Source organism: Bos javanicus, chromosome 16, assembly GCF_032452875.1.
Source record: "Bos javanicus breed banteng chromosome 16, ARS-OSU_banteng_1.0, whole genome shotgun sequence".
Classification (NCBI taxonomy): Eukaryota; Metazoa; Chordata; class Mammalia; order Artiodactyla; family Bovidae; genus Bos; species Bos javanicus.
This window is the reverse complement of record NC_083883.1, coordinates 33,405,564-33,423,389: the sequence shown is the minus strand read 5'-3', so window position 1 is coordinate 33,423,389 and position 17,826 is coordinate 33,405,564. Positions and strand designations below refer to the sequence as shown.

The window sequence follows — 17,826 nt, the reverse complement described above, 5'->3', positions numbered from 1 at the left end:
TTGCAGCAAAGATGTAGAAGCTCTATACAGTCAGCAAAACAAGACCGGGAGCTGACTGTGGCTCAGATCATGAAACAATGGAAACAGTAAGAGACTTTACTTTGGGGGGCTCCAAAATCACTGCAGATGGTGACTGCAGCCATGAAATTAAAAGATGCTTGCTACTTGGAAGAGAAGCTATGACCAATATAGACAGCATATTAATAAGCAGAGACATTACTTTGCCAACAAAGGTCCATTTAGTGAAATCTATGGTTTTTCCAGCAGTCATGTATGAATGTAAGAGGTTGCTATAAAGAAAGCTGAGGGCTGAAGAATTGATGCTTTTGAACTATGGTGTTGGAGAAGACTCCTGAGAGTCTCTTGGACTGCAAGGAGATGCAACCAGTCCATCCTAAAGGAAATCAGTCCTGAATACTCATTGGAAGGACTGATGTTGAAGCTGAAACTCCAATACTTTGGCTACCTTATGCGAAGAACTGACCTATTGGAAAAGACCCTGATGCTGGGAAGGATTGAAGGCAGGGGAAGGCATGACAGGATGAGATGGTTGGATGGTATCACTGACTCTATGGACATGAGTTTGAGCAAGCTCTGGGAGTTGGTGATGGATAGGGAAGCCTAGAGAGCTGCAGTCCTTGGGGTCACAAAGAGTTGGTCACGACTGAGTGACTGAACTGACTGACCTCTATTTGTATGTGACATGACCTTCTAAATAGAAAGCTCTAAGAAATCCATTTAAAAAACTATTAAAACTACCAACTGAGTGTTATTTTGTGTGAAATATCACAGGGAAATTCAAGACAACCAGCATAGGCAAAACAATCTTGAAAAAGAACAAAAGTCTTATTGGAAGACTCACAGTTCATGACTTCAAAGATTACTACAAAACTTCTGCAATTGAGACCGTTGGATAGATTTGTGGGATAGAAGAGTCCAAAAATTAAAACCTCATTGACTTTTTTACAACTACTTCAAGAAAATTCCATGGAAAAATAATGGAAAATTCCATTTATTTTCAACAAATAGTTCTGGGACAGTGAGGTATCTACATGAAAAGAATGAAGATGGCCTCCTACCTCAGACTATATCCAAAAATTAAAGTGGAGATAAGACCTCAGTATAAGAGTTAAAACTATAAAAATCATTGAAAAAATCATATGGAGAAATCTTCATGATCTTGGATTAGAAAATAGTTTAGATATGACACCAAAAGCACAAGGAATAAAAGGAAAAACTTAAATTGGACATCACCAAAATTCAAACCTGTAGTGCTGCTAAAGACACCAGGAAGAAAGTGAAGGCAGTCCACAGAATGGGAGAAAATTTTGCAAATTAAATATCTGATAAGGGACCTGTACCAAGAATATATGAAGAACTATTATAATTCAGGAATAAAAAGACAAACCAAATATAAATATTACTTCTTTTCCCGTTGTTTTGCTTTTCAACTTCACAGACTCCAATTATACAAGTGTGTTGGATTTGTATTTTTTTGTTTGCCTTCCATATCAATTTCCGTATCAATCATTTTCTCTCTGGTTCTTTACTTCTTTCATTTATATTCTCTGGTTGCTTTTCTGTCTTTCTTCAATGCCTTTTATTCAGGTTTTGTTCAAACATAATCTCCCACTATTTTAATCCTCATTTCCTTTATAGTTATCTGTTTCATTTCCTAGTTCAGTCAACTCATTTCTATTTGTGGTTCATTTCTGTCCCTAGTTTGTGAATTTATAATTCATAATTTTTCATTCTCACCATTAAATACTTGTTTGAGAATATTTAGTTTAGAATGTTAGTTTGCAGTTTTCTTCTGCTTTGTGTGTGTGTGTGTTTTTTTTAAGGAAGTTTTATTAACCAAAATGTTTTTATTTTCATTTTCTGTCCTCATATAAACAGCTTATATCCACGAATTACATGGACAGGTTAGCAGCTTGGTTTGTTTTAAGAGACTTCTAATTAGTTTGCTTTCTTAGCTCATTGTAGCAAAGTACAGTTTCTTTAATTGATGGCTTCTTATTGAGGGTGCTGTGGTTACTTTGAGGTTTGTTTGTTTGTTTGTTTTAGCTTTAATATCCTACATTTCTCTTTCTTGCTTCTCTTTCCCCTCACCACTCACTTTCCACAGAGTGTCTCTCCTTTATCTTCTCTCCAAAAGGGATGCCTTTCTGAGGCTCCTACCTCAACTCTCACACACTTTTAATTCTTTTCTTCATAATCAGTACTCTGATCTTCCAGGAGTCTTTTTACAGTGTTTTTCTTCTTCTTTTTTTTTTTTTTTTACAGTGTACTTTCTTTGGTTGATTTCAATTCAGTCTTAAACTTTTGTTCCTCTTTTCTGCAGTTTTTCAGAAGCTCTTTTACACAAAAGATTATGACAGGGACTTGAGTGAGAGCTCTGCTAAAAGTTTTTGTTTATTTTTTTACCTAGGGGCTTCTTGTTGGCTGCAGTCCATGGGGTTGCTAAGAGTCGGACACGACTGAGCGACTTCGCTTTCACTTTTCACTTTCATGCATTGGAGGAGGAAATGGCAACCCACTCCTGTGTTCTTGCCTGGAGAATCCCAGGGATGGGGGAGCCTGGTGGGCTGCCGTCTATGGGGTCGCACAGAGTCGGACACGACTGAAGCGACTTAGCAGCAGCAGCAGCAGCAGAGGTTTCTTGAAGTGTGTATTGTACTTTGTCTTCTAGTTATACTGTAATATAGAATTTTCTTGGTTTTATTTTTTGATCTGTGTATTTTCTCTCTCTTTTTTTTTTTTAATTTCTGTTTTGATCTGTGTACTTTGAGGGGAAATGTGTGGAGAGAATTGAACTATTGGACCACTATTACCTGGGCTAACCATAATTCAACTACCACTCATATGCTGATACATTGTCAGAGTATTGTCATTAGCTGTTATATTCCTTTTTTAATAGCCACCATGTAGACATATTTCTGCAGAATAATTCCTATTTAATACCTAACACCAGTCCTTATGTTGATGTCTCTGCACTCATTTTGGGGATCTGAATCTCTTTTTCAGGTAGTTTCAGGAAGGGCTCATAAGAGCAATATTTCTTGAGTTGTTTTATGGTCATAAGACCTTATCTGTGAACTTTTATCTAAAAGTTTGTGTATCCGGATACAAAAATTATGGCTAATATTTTTATGTCCTTTTGTATATCTTACTTTGTTGTTTTTGACATAAAGTGTTGCTTCTGAAAAGTCTACTGGAAATCTAATTTTCTTTCCCTTGTGAATAAATTGTTCTTTTTGTCAGGATCCCCAGAAGGTTTCTTATCAACTTCAATGCTTTTATTAATATAGATCCTAGGTTGGTCTTTAAAAAAAAATCATTCTTAATTGTTTTTCCTATGTATGAGTTTTGCCCTTTCAGTACATTGTTTCAAGTAATTTTTCTTCACATATTATTCTTGAATTATTGTTAATGTTAATGCTATTTTTCTGTCTCAATCGCTTAGGTTTTCGTCTTCCCAAGTATGTATATATTGGATTTTCTTTGCCTGTCTTTAATATTTGTCACTTATTCTTGAGTCACTTTTTATCTCTTTATTTTTAAAAGCCCTCTATTTTTCTCAAAACCTTATTTATTAGGTTTATTCACAATTGTGCTAATTTAGGTTTTTTCTAAATTGACTTTTTATTTGTACTTTTTCCTGAGTTTAGCTTATGAGTTTTAAATTCTTATTTATATTTTTCTTTCATAATTTCTATCATCTTTTATTTATTTTGCCTCGTTTTGAAATAGGCATATCAGTCATAACTCTCCATAGGAACAGAACCAATAGAATGTATACATATTTATATTAGATTTATGTTAAGAAATTGGCTCATGTGATTGTGGGAACTGACAAATCTGAATGAAATCTTTAGGCCAGGCCAGAGAGTGGAAATTCAGGCAAGAGATTGATGTTGTAGTCTTGTAGCAGAATTTCTTCTCTAGGAAACCTTCGTTTTTGCTCTGAAGGCTTCCAGCTGGTCAAAAGGGGCCTCACCCACATCATCAAAGTATTCTCTTTTATTTGAAGTCAACTGATTGTAGATGTAAACCACATCTATAAAATAACTTCACGCTGCTGCTGTTGCTAAGTCGCTTCAGTTGCGTCCGACTCTGTGTCACCCCATAGACGGCAGCCCACCAGGCTCCCCCGTCCCTGGGATTCTCCAGGCAAGAACACTGGAGTGGGTTGCCATTTCCTCCTCCAATGCATGAAAGTGAAAAGTCAAAGTAAAGTCGCTCAGTCGTGTCCGACTCTAGCAACCCCATGGACTGTAACCTACTAGGCTCCTCCGTCCATGGGATTTTCTGGGCAAAAGTACTGGAGTGGGGTGCCATTTCCTTCTCCGGAAATAACTTCATATAGAAACCTATATTAGCATTTGATTAAATAACTAATTACTACAATCTAGCCAAATTGACACATAAAACTAACCCTTATATTAAGTTATGAAAGTGAAAATGAAGTTGCTCAGTCATGTCCGACTCTTTGTGATCCCATGGACTGTAGCCTACCAGGCTCCTCTGTCCATGGGATTTTCCAGGCAAGAGTACTGGAGTGGGTTGCCATTTCCTTCTCCAGAGCATCTTCCTGATCAGGGGTCGAACCCAGATCTCCCACATTGTAGGCAGACGCTTTACCATCTGAGCCACCAGGACCCATGGTAGTTTCAGTTTATTTATTGAGGGGAATTCCCTGGAGATCCCAGTGGTTAGGACTTCACACTTCCACTCCAGGGGGTACAAGTTTGATCCTTGGTTAGGGAACTAAGATCCTGCAAGCCACATGGTGTGACCAAACCAAAAAAAGAGTGTTTACTGAGTGTGGTCTTAGGGAGGTGTTTTTCTGCTTTTTACTCTCCTTTTTCTTATTATAATTGTGTGTGATTTGAGCATGATCCTCTTTCTGTTGCACAGTTTTCTAAAGCATGAAATTAGTTTTCCTGCTCTTTAAGGAAGAAGTGGTGCGTCAAAATAACTTTTCTAACCTCATGGCTTTAGAGTTACCTCTTATGTTGTTCCATAGAGTGTCCAGAAATAAGGCTGATACTTTCTGAGCTTCCCAGATTGTTTTTCCCCCTCATTTATCTGTTGTTTTCCTTTCCTTTGTTCTTATTGTCCCTTTCCAGCTCAGTTGGTATTTTTTTCCTTGTATTTTGATTATGGATCGTTATTCTAGAAGAGGTCTTTGGCTCATTGATTTTGGAGTTCATGGGTCCCACCTCCTCTTGCCCTTTCAGACATTATCAGAGACTGAAGAAGAAACTGAAAAATATAAAAATCCCTCTGGTTATATCCTCAAATTGTTCTCCTACGGTGTCTACTGAATACCTATAATGATTTAGGTGTTTCCTTCTAAGGTCTACTGTAGTTGCTTTCTTATGCTGATATCACACAAATCTGCTAGTTTTAGCGGGTTTGTTCCATCCCAATTTTTATTTTGGGGTTTTGAGGGATACCTTGTCACTGAATTCTATTGTTGATGCTGTCCAGTTTTTTTTTTTTTTTGCTGCTATACTAATTGTTCTATTTGTGTTTATAATAAATTTGAATAGATTAAAACATTACGTCACCACTAACCCATCCCAATTTATTTTCTTTTGTAAATTCCCATTTTTCTTCTCTCTTATATCTTTCTTTTTACCTTTGGGGGTTCTCTCATAGGTTATTGTATTAGCATCTTATACTGAAAACTGATTTTATTCACTTTCAAACTACCTTATTTCTTTTAAGGGTATTCATTTTCATTAGGACCTATTTACATGCTTCAAGTTTTGATAACATCAGTGCTTTTATTTTTTCATAAACATTATGTAATTTTCATTGTGATTTCTACTTTATTCCATGAATAATTCAGAAGTACAGTTTTTTTTTAAAGATTATGAATATCCTAAGATATTTTTCTGATTCACTTTATAAGAAATTACAATTTTATTTCACTGGTATCAAAGGTATAGTATTTATGATAATAATACTTTGAGACTGGCTAGCACTTCCCTTGGAGAAGGCAACGGCACCCCTTTCCAGTACTCTTGCCTGGAAAATCCCATGGACGGAGCAGCCTGGTGGGCTGCAGTCCATGGGGTCCTGAAGAGTCGGACATGACTGGGCGACTTCCCTTTCACTTTTCACTTTCATGCATTGGAGAAGGAAATGGCAACCCACTCCAGTGTTCTTGCCTGGAGAATCCCAGGGACAGTGGAGCCTGGTGGGCTGCTGTCTATGGGGTCGCACAGAGTCGGACACGACTGAAGCGACTTAGCAGCAGCTGCAGCAGCAACACTTCCCTTGTAAATGTGGTCAGTTTTGGTAAATGATCTATGTGGGAAAAGAATGTATTTTTTTATTGGTCAATTTTAGAAATACACACACACACACACACACACACACACACACTGACCCTTGAGCAATATAGGTTTGAGCTCTCCTGGCCCACTTATACAATGTTTTTTTCAGTAGTAAATACTGAAGTACTACACAATCCAAAGTTGATTAAACCTGTGGATGTGGAATCATAGATACTGAAGAACTGTATATATAGAAGCCTAACTGTAAATTATTGGAGAAGGAAATGGCAACCCACTCCAGTGTTCTTGCCTGGAGAATCCCAGGGACGGGAAGCCTGGTGGGCTGCTGTCTATGGGGTCGCACAGAGTCGGACGTGACTGAAGCGACTTAGCAGCAGCAGCAGCAACTGTAAATTATAGGCAGATTTCCCTGTGTGGAGCGTCAGTCCCCCTAGCCCCTGAATTGTTCAAGGGTCAACTATAATTATCTTTTTTTTCAAGTGTAATCTATGGCTATAATCTATGTGTGTTAAAAGTCCACTATAAATATGACTTAAAATATCTTCTAATAACTCTGTCAAATTTTGCTTTATATACTTTAGGTTTGTGTCCAATTTTCTGGTGAACTTTTTTCTTCTTATACATTATCATTAATCCTATAACATCAAATCTATGAGATAACTGGTATTGTAATTCCCATTTTACAAGTAAAAACAATGAAGCAGTATTTATGTATGTATATATCTACATAATGATGTATACAAATGTACATAATTTTTCTGTAACAGTATTAGAAGGTGAAATTGGGCTCTAGATCTGGCTGAAGAGGAGGACCAGTGTTGAGACTAAGACTGATGATGTTAGGAAGTGTGTGATATACTTCCAGGAAGAAAGAACTTATACATGAAAGAATGTAGAAGCAGGAAAAAAAGCAGAAGCAAGGAAATAAAGAAACTGCAACTGAAGAAAATTATGATACTAAACACCTTCTAGACACTTAATAGATTATTTTTGAAGTAAAATAAAAAATATTACAGTTTAGGGGAGACTATTGAAGTGACGTAAAGAAGTTACTTTTCCCTTGTCATAATACTTGTACAATTTAAAAGGAATTGAATTTTAGTTATTCTTTCTTTAAACAATAAGAGACTCAGAAAATTGAACTCTACATCTAAAAATTGAGATACAAAATTTTGGAGCAGATTTTTTGTTTGAGCTATTTTACCTTCTTTTTCAGATTAAGTTAGAGTATGAAGGAACATCATTTTCTGAATGGAGTGCTCCAGCAACTTGTTCTATAAAAAATAAAAGGTAAGATTTTTTGCTGTGAAAATCAATGTATGTGTAAAAAAACATTCATATAGTACGGACATTTAGATTTAAGTCTGTGATTTAATGTAAATTTCTTTTCATTAAATAGATTTGAAAAGAAAGACAAAAATCACTTTGAAAATAGAAGTAAAATGTTGCTATATTTTTTATTTTTCTTATTAGCATACAATGGAAGTTTTTAGGCTTAAAAAGTTGTAGGGGAATCTCATATGCATCTATACTTATTTCTCCCTTCCCATTTTTTTTTTTTTAAATGCTAGATTACCCAAGACAGAACTACGATGTTCTTCTCCTGGTATGCATGCTATAAAACCAATTGTTTCAGGCCCAGTAAGTTTATTTAAATGATAAATTAGTAAATCTTGAATAATCATCCCTGTTACATTTTATTTTGCCTTTTTTTTTTGACAATTTTTACTTAATTTAACCCATTTTAAATGGTAAAGTTGTAACTATAAATGAGGTATTTAAAAATTATTGTCAGTTATCATTAATTTTTAGAAATATCTCATAGCAAATTGTTAAGTTATGAACTGATACAGTGGTTCCCTGCTAATCTGTGATTATACCTTCTGTGCTCTAAGTTAGCCATGGTCAACTATAGTCTGAAATATTTATATGAGAAATTCCAGAAATAGACAATTCACAAGCTTTAAAATGCAGTTATTCTGAGTGGCATGATGAATTATCTTGCAGTCCCACTCCATCTCCCCGAGATATGGGTTATTTCTTTGTCCAGCATGTCCTACCCATTAGTTACTTAATAGCTTTCCCAGTTATCACACCTATTAATTGCAATATTGTACTCCTTGTGTTTAAGTAACCTTAATTTTACTTAATAATGGCCCCAAAGTACAAGAATAGTGATGCTGGCAATTCAGATATGCCAAAGAGAAGCCATAAAGTACTTCCTTTAAGTGAAAAGGTGAAAGTTTTTGACTTAATGAGGAAAGGAGAAAGATCATATTGAAGTAGTTATTTTATTATTAATTATCATCAATATTTTGCTGGGCTTACTTTACAAATCAAACTTTATATTAGGTATGTATGTACAGAAAAAGCAGTATATATAGGGTTGGATTGGTACTATCTACAATTTCAGTCATCCTCTGGGGGTCTTGGAATACATATCCCACAGATAAGAGGGGACTATCGTATGTGATTTTTACATTAGCTTTTTTTATTAGTAAATATATTAAAGCCCCAGTTAACCATCATAATGATAATAGTACTCCCAGCTAAGTGAGACTAATATCATATATATACTCCTATGACAATACTCAGAACTAAGAGCCATTTCTAGCAGGTTTATTTGTATTCCACTACATTTTCTTCAACTAAAGAAAGCTGTGTGAGTGCAAATAAATGAGTGTTGTTGAATCCTCTCTAGTTTACAATAATAATAATAATGAATTTTGAGCATTTACACTGTACTAATTAGTAACAAAGTACTAATAGTTGAAGTTCCCACACAAGTGTATCTAAAGTCCAATGACTTTAGATGGTCCAATGACTGTGTAGAGACTTCGTGTGACAAATCCTGCCTTTACTTTGGGACTTGTGCCTTCTTTTTGCTTTTTTTTTTTTCATAAGTTAACAATTTCCCTGAGTTGTGTTGCTTTCTTTTTACTTAATAATCTTTATTTTCAGGGAACAGGTAGACAGGGTGATGTGGGAGAGGCCAGATGAATATAGTAATTTTTACTTGAATTTGGCTTTTTGAGTTGAGTGCTTGCCAGTTTGTTTCATGACATGATTCCTAAAGAAGTAAAGGATTTCTTTCCCTTTTGTTATGTTTTGGAAGTCTACATAAATGTGTAATACATGTAAAAAGTATGCACACACACAAATACATATATATATATATATGAATATCTTTGTCACTTATATATAGTGTTATCAGGCCTTATACTCTTTAAGGAGGTACATGTACTTAAGGAGGTACAATGGGGCTTTCCTGGTGGCTCAGATGGAAAAGAATCTGCCCGCAATGCAAGAGACCAGGTTCGATCCCCGGGTGGGGAAGATCTCCTGGAGAAGGGAATGGCAACCCACTCCAGTAGTCTTGCCTGGAGAATTCCATGGACAGAGCAGCCTGACAGGCTACAGTTGCAAAGAGTTGGACATGACTGAATGACTAACACACACACACACTGACTTAATATACTCAACAGTCCTCAGTTATAACAACCTAAAATATCTCCAGGCATTGTCAGACATCTTCTTGCAAGCAAATTCATCTCTGGTTGAGAACCATTAAACAGAAAATTAATCAAATTGTATTTCATTGAGGAAGACTGCCTAGGAAAACTCACTGTTTTCCTTTGTATATTCACGGAGAACAATTCTGTGACCAGATCATAGCGGGGAGGGGCTCAACATGGACCAATTCTCCTATACCAGCTGGGTGTCTTACCATTTAAAGTTCTGGCACCATCTCCCTAGAGTTAACGTCACATCCTACAAGTTAAGGACTCAGTTCCACAAGATGTCCTCTGTTCAAGTGCTAATTGTGAGTCCCTGGTTGTCACTTACACTTCTGACTGACTGATGATGACGGGTGGTAAATTCAGGTTCCCATAACCTTTCCCTTAGTTTTGATAATTTGCTAAACAGCTTGCAGAATTCAGGGAAACACATTTACCAGTTAAAAGGAAGGATATTGTAAAAAAGATCCAGATGAACAGCCAGGTCAAGAAGTATACAGGGCAAGGTCCAGAAGGGTTCTGAGTGCAGGAACGTCTGTCACTGTGGAGTTGGGTACATTAGCTACTGGCATCAACCTAGAAGCTCTCTGACTCTCACATTTTAGGGATTTGTGTGGAGATTTCATCAAGTAGGCATGATTGATTATTAGCTCATTTCCACCCCTTCTCCCCTCTCCGCAGAACGGGAGGCTGAACTGAAAGTTCTAAGCTGTTAATCATGGACTGGTCTTTCTAGTGATCAGTTCCCAACCAGGAGCCCACCAAGAGTTTACCTCATTAGAACAAAAGGAATTTAGGAGCTCTGTGTGAGACATTCCTATTACTAAGAATTACAAAAGTGTTAGCAGCAAGTGTCAGGAACAAGGGTCAAAGACCAAATATTAGCAGGTACTGGGGCAAATCTATATATGTATGTGTGTATATACATATATATACACACACACACACACGACATATAATTTCACAAAGACAAATATAATAGAAACAATCAGTCATCTAAACTTATCATAGTTTCTTTTTTTTTTATTTTAGGATTTAGAGGAAGAACGCTATTTATCTGTGGACAATTCTCATATTTGCTTTCTATGGTATTATAAGACTATGTAAGTAATGCAAAAGAAAGGTAATTAATGCATTTTAAGAGTATTTAGCTTTCAGTTCAGTCACTCAGTCATGTCCAACTCTTTGTGACCCCATGGGCTGCAGCACATCAGGCTTCCCTGTCCATCACCAACTCCCAGAGCTTGCTCAAAGTCATGTCCATTGAGTCGGTGATGCCATCCAACCAGCTCATCCTCTGTCATCCCCTTCTCCTCCTGCCTTCAATCTTTCCCATCATCAGAGTCTTTTCAAATGAATCAGTTCTTTGCATCAGGTGGCTAAAGTATTGGAGTTTCAGCTTCAGCATCAGTCCTTCCAATTAATATTCAGGACTGATTACCTTTAGGATGGACTGGTTGGATCTCCTTGCAGTCCAAGGGACTCTCAAGGGTCTTCTCCAACACCACAGTTCAAAAACATAAATTCTTCAGCACTCAGCTTTCTTTATAGTTCAACTCTCACATCCATAGGAAGCTTGGTGACTCAGATGGTAAAGCATTTGCCTACAATGTGGGAATTCCCTGGTTTGGGAATTCAATCCCTGGGTTGGGAAGATCCCCTGGAGAAGGAAATAGCAACCCACTCCAGTACCCTTGCCTGGAAAATCCCATGGATGGAGGAGCCTGGTAGGCTACAGTACATGGGATCACAAAGAGTCGGACATGACTGAGCGACTTCACTCTCACATCCATACATGATTACTGGAAAAACCATAGCTTTGACTAGACAAATCTTTGTCAGTAAAGTAATGTCTCTGCTTTATAATATGCTCTCTAGGTTGGTCATAGCTTTTCTTCCAGGGAGCAAGCGTCTTTTAATTTCGTGGAGGCAGTCACCATCTGCAGTGATTTTGGAGCCCCCCAAAATGAAATCTCTCACCGTTTCCACTGTTTCCCCATCTATTTGCCATGAAGTGATGGGACTGGATGCCATGATCTTAGTTTTTTGAATGTTGAGTTTTAAGCCAACTTTTTCAGTCTCCACTTTTACTTTCATCAAGAGGCTCGTTAGTCATTCTTCGTTTTCTGCCATAAGGGTGGTGTCATCTGCTTTCTCCCGGCAATCTTGATTCCAGCCTTCATCCAGTCCAGCATTTCTCACGATGTACTCTGCATATAAGTTAAATAAGCAGGGTGACAATATACAGCCTTGACGTACTCCTTTTTCGATTTGGAGCCAGTCTGTTGTTCCATGTCCGATTCCAGCTGTTGTTTCTTGACCTATATACAGATTTCTCAGGAGGCAGGTCAGGTGATCTGGTATGTCCATCTCTTTAAGAATTTTCCACAGTTTGTTGTGATCCACACAGTCAAAGCCTTAGCTTTAATTAACCACACATGAATTATCTACATTATAGTTTCCATATAAAATTTTATTCACCAATTAAGTTATCCTCTGGACTTCCCTGGTGGCTCAGATGGTAAAGCGTCTGCCTGGAATGCAGGAGACCCGGGTTCAATCCCTGGGTGGAGAAGATACATTGGAGAAGGAAATGGCACCCCACTCTAGTACTCTTGCCTGGAAAATCCCATGGACAGAGGAGCCTGGTGGGCTACAGTCCATGGGGTCGCAAAGAGTCAGACACGACTGAGCAACTTCACTTTCACTTTACATTATCCTCAAAAGTACTACCCAACTAATATTGAAGAACAAACAGTAAAAATAACAATGTATGTATGTGTAAGCTGTCGTGTCTGACTCTGAAACCCCATGGACTGTAGCCCACCAGGCTCCTCTGTTTATGGAATTTTCTAGGCAAGAATACTGGAGTGGGTTGCCACTTCCTTCTCCAAAAAATAACAACAGCAGCCACTATCTGAACATATACTGCTTCTATGTGGTCATACTTCATGTAAATCAGCTTTGTCAATTTTCATAATAACCAGTTAAATGTCAGCATTACTATTTTTATTATAAAGGGGGAAATGTAAGCTTGGGTAGGTTAAATAATTTGGAAAAATATATGTAGCTACTAAAAAATAGCATTGGAAATTGGCTCTGTTTTTTCAGATTACAGGCCTCTTTTGTTTCCACTATATATATTATATTCCAAAAGGAGTCTCTTAGTTTCTTAGATAGCTCTTCAAACACTTTTTAACATGATGATGAATGATATAACTAAGAAGGAAAAACTGGTACAAGAAAAAATAATTAATTGCATTATAAAATCAATAACTAAATGTATCAATAACTAAAATGTATCAATGAATCAGAGTTGGTTTCTTTTTTTTTTTTTTTTTAGTATCATAGTCAAAGCATATCCTAAGCACTGGATAGGGTATAAGGAACTGTCTTATATGGTCCCTGCTTTCCAGATGACTATAATGTATTTAATTATTTTTATCTACTTAATATCACTTTCTTTGAGGGAAATATCCCTCCTCTATTTTGTGGTGATGGAGAAGGCAATGGCATCCCAGTCTAGTACTCTTTCCTGGACAATCCCATGGGTGGAAGAGCCTGGTGGGCTGCAGTCCATGGGGTCACACAGAGTCAGACATGACTGAAGCGACTTAGCAGCAGCAGCAGCATTTTGTGGTGAAATTATTAATTTCATTTGATTTATGTGGTACTACATGACCAACCTAGATCCCATGTTCGAAAGCAGAGACATTACTTTGCCAACAAAAGTCCGTCTAGTCATGGCTATGGTTTTTCCTGTGGTCATGTATGGATATGAGAGTTGGACTGTGAAGAAGGCTGAGAGCTGAAGAATTGATGCTTTTGAACTGTGGTGTTGGAGAAGACTCTTGAGAGTCCCTTGGACTGCAAGGAGATCCAACCAGTCCATTCTGAAGGAGATCAGCCCTGGGATTTCTTTGGAGGGAATGATGCTGAAGCTGAAACTCCAGTACTTTGGCCACCTCATGAGAAGAATTGACTCATTGGAAAAGACTCTGATGCTGGGAGGGCAGGAGGAGAAGGGGATGACAGAGGATGAGATGGCTGGATGGCATCACTGACTCGATGGACGTGAGTCTGAGTGAACCTCAGGAGTTGGTGATGGACATGGAGGCCTGGCGTGCTGCGATTCATGGGGTCGCAAAGAGTCAGACACGACTGAGCGACTGAACTGAACTGAACTGAACCTTTACAACCAGGCTTTCCTGTAGCTCGACTGGTGAAGAATCCACCTCCAATGCAGGAGACTCTAGTTTGATTCCTGGGTCAGGAAGATCCCCTGGAGAAGGGGTAGGGTCCCACTCCATATTCTTAGGCTTCCCTGGTGGCTTAGTCAGTAAGGAATCCACCTGCAATGTGGGAGACCTGGGTTCAATCCCTGGGTTTGGAAGATCCCCTGGAGGAGGGTATGGCAACCCACTCCAGTATTCTTGCCTGGAGAATCCCCATGGACAGAGGAGCCTGGTGGACTACAGTCCATGGGGTTGCAAAGATTCAGATACAACTGAGTGACTAAGCACAGCACAGCACAGCACCTTTACAACCCCATATTTTATTGGCCACAGAGAATATTGAGTATTGGCATATGACCCAAACCTAACCTATCAGAATATTTATGTCTTTGGTAAAACATGGTTTTGGCTGATAGTTTGATTATTCTGGTTCACATGGTCCCTTAAAGTCAGATGGCCCTGCAGTTTATGTATAATCTTTAAATTGAAAGATCTGATCACTAGATTTCAGCAAGCCCCACCAAGAGGACACATTTACCCATTCTTCTCTGATTTATGGCCACTCTCCTGGAGTCTACTAAGAAACAGAATTAAGTCTCTGCTACTAATGAAACTGGCAGGCTTATGTCCTTGTTGGGAATTTCAGACATGCCAATCACCAGCTTTCCCTCTGTCAGTTTTGAACCAACTTAGAAACAGAAAAGGGAAAATTCGGGAATAAAAATCCATGGTAACACTTCATTGGAGAATAGATCCTGCCTCTGTAACCAAAAGGCTACTTTCTCTTTCCCCTAAGAGGAGATCATGGGAACCATCAGTGACTAATACCCATGTATCCATCACACAAATGAACAAATAGAACATTACCAGCATGTTAGAATCTGCTTAGGCTTCCCTGATGGCTCAAACAGTAAAGAGTCGGCCTGCAATGCAAGAGACCCAGGTTCAATCCCTGGGTCTGGAAGATCCCCTGGAGAAGGGAATGGCAACCCACTCCAGTATTCTTGCCTAGAAAATTCCATAGACAGAGGAGCCTGGTGGGCTACATACAGTCCATTGGGTTGCAAAGAGTCAGACACGACTCAGTGACTTTCACTTTCTTATGTCCCTACTGATCATATCCTATCCCTCACGAGTTAACTGCTATCCTGAAAACTGTATAATAGATTCTTCACTTTTTATAGTTTACCAACAATATATAATGGTAATAAATTATTTAGTTTTGTTTTTGAATGTTATTTAAATTGAATCATATTATAAGCATTCATCTGTGACTTGCTTCTTTCTCTAAACATTACAAATTTGACACTCATCCATCTTTAAACAAGAATCTTTAGTTCTTACATTGTTCCTGCCTGATGGTACTTCATTATATAACTATTTTTGCTTATTCTCCTGCTGACGCATTTATTTTCAAGATAGTGCCTTGCTCCTCAAAATGTGGTCCAAGGACCAGCAGCACGAGTGTCATCTGGGAACTTGTTAGATATAAAGAATCTCAGCTTCGTTTCAAACCTTATGGATCGTAATCTGAATTTTGACAAGATCCTGCAGTCATTTGTATGTACATTATTTGGAAATAATAATTTGGAAAGTACCAATCTAATGTACATAAATAATGTTTTTCTAGGGAATAGACCTAAAAGTAAAATTACCTAAATGTAGGATATACATTTGTTCCACTTTACTAGGTCATGCCTGTGTGTGTGTGTTCAGTTGCTCAGTCGTGTCTGGATCTTTGTGACTCCATAGTCTGTAGCCCGCTAGGCTCCTCTGTCCATGGGATTTTTCAGGCAAGAATACCGGAGTGGGTTGCTATTTCCCACTCTGGGGAATCTTCCTGACTCAGGGATCGAACCCACATCTCTTGCGTCTCCTGCATTGGCAGGCGGGTACTTTACCACTGTGCCACCTGGGACGCCTCTAAATGATTTTTAAAAGATTGTCCAAATTTACATCTATACTGGCAGTGGGTTAAAGTTCCCATTGTGTTATATCTTACAACACTTAACATCTGACTTTTAAATTCTTTTCAATCTAGTAGCTGTGAAATCACATCATTGTTCTTTTATCTGCATTTCCTTGATTACCGTGAAGCATGTTTTCATTTATTCATGAAGAATTTTTCTTCTGTATTAAATTAGCATTTTAACTCATTTTATTTCTTGGTTTCATAATGATCTGTAAGGTTTCACTAAATTCTGTATAGTTTTGCTTTCTACAGTTAAATTCTTAATCCACTTGGAATTAGGTTTTGTGTATGCTTCAGGATAGAAATACAACTTTATTGGTTGTGTATGAATAAAGAGTCAGACATGACTGAGCAACTGAACTGAACTGAACTGAATTAATTTTTTAGATCTATTTATTGAATGATTTTGGGCTTCCCTTCTGACTCAGCTGGTAAAGAATCTGCCTGCAATGCAGGAGACCTGGGTTCGATCCCTGGGTTGGGAAGATTCCCTGAAGAAGGGAACAGCTACCCACCCAGTATTCTGCCTGGAGAATTCCATGGACTGTATAGTCCATGAGGTCCCAAAGAGTCGGACTTTCACTTCACTTCACTTCACTGAATGATATTTCCACAAAACCAGTTCTACCAGAGATCAAGTTTCCGTGTATGCATGGATTTCATCCTGGATTAGCTATTCTGTTTAGCTGATCCAAAGATGGAGAACCTCTATATAGTTAGCAAAAACGAGACCAGGAGCTGACTGTGGCTCAGACCATGAACTCCTTATTTCCAAATTCAGACTTAAATTGAATAAAGTAGGGAAAACCACTAGACCATTCAGGTATGACCTAAATCAAATCCCTTATGATTATACAGTGGAAGTGAGAAATAGATTTAAGGGCCTAGATCTGATAGATAGAATGCCTGATGAACTATGGAATGAGGTTCATGACATTGTACAGGAGACAGGGATCAAGACCATCCCCATGGAAAAGAAATGCAAAAAAGCAAAATGACTGTCTGGGGACGCCTTACAAATAGCTGTGAAAAGAAGAGAAGCGAAAAGCAAAGGAGAAAAGGAAAGATATAAACATCTGAATGCAGAGTTCCAAAGAATAGCAAGAAGAGATAAGAAAGCCTTCTTCAGCGATCAATGCAAAGAAATAGAGGAAAACAACAGAATGGGAAAGACTAAAGATCTTTTCAAGAAAATCAGAGATACCAAAGGAACATTTCATGCAAAGATGGGCTCGATAAAGGACAGAAATGGTATGGACCTAACAGAAGCAGAAGATATTAAGAAGAGATGGCAAGAATACACAGAAGAACTGTACAAAAAAGATCTTCATGACCCAGATAATCACGATGGTGTGATCACTGACCTAGAGCCAGACATCCTGGAATGTGAAGTCAAGTGGGCCTTAGAAAGCATCACTACGAACAAAGCTAGTGGAGGTGATAGAATTCCAGTTAAGCTATTCCAAATCCTGAAAGATGATGCTGTGAAAGTGCTGCACTCAATATGCCAGCAAATTGGGAAAACTCAGCAGTGGCCACAGGACTGGATAAGGTCAGTTTTCATTCCAATCCCAAAGAAAGGCAATGCCAAAGAATGCTCAAACTACCGCACAATTGCACTCATCTCACATGCTAGTAAAGTAATGCTCAAAATTCTCCAAGCCAGGCTTCAGCAATATGTGAACCGTGAACTTCCTGATGTTCAAGCTGGTTTTAGAAAAGGCAGAGGAACCAGAGATCAAGTTGCCAACATCCGCTGGATCATGGAAAAAGCAAGAGAGTTCCAGAAA

General features: G+C 38.1%; 1 protein-coding gene and 1 non-coding gene across 8 annotated transcripts in view; both read left to right on the top strand.

Annotated features, from left to right (window-relative positions):
• CATSPERE (catsper channel auxiliary subunit epsilon) overlaps positions 1-17,826 on the top strand; it is a 159,747-nt gene that overhangs the window by 15,715 nt on the left and 126,206 nt on the right. For 5 of the 7 annotated variants that reach the window (XR_009729911.1, XR_009729910.1, XM_061382474.1 and 2 more), the window contains 3 exons: positions 7,528-7,601; positions 7,883-7,952; positions 10,862-10,932. Coding sequence is in view for 5 of the 7 variants with exons in the window: in XM_061382470.1 (XP_061238454.1) it covers positions 7,528-7,601; positions 7,883-7,952; positions 10,862-10,932 (215 nt within the window). In the remaining 2 variants the exon portion in view is untranslated. Of the gene's footprint in view, positions 1-2,302; positions 2,668-7,527; positions 7,602-7,882; positions 7,953-10,861; positions 10,933-17,826 lie in introns of those variants that run through there. The other 2 variants (XM_061382473.1, XM_061382471.1) reach the window with 2 other exon arrangements.
• Positions 12,333-12,404, top strand: TRNAS-GGA (transfer RNA serine (anticodon GGA)). The gene has a single exon. It is a non-coding gene; the product is annotated as a tRNA-Ser (tRNA).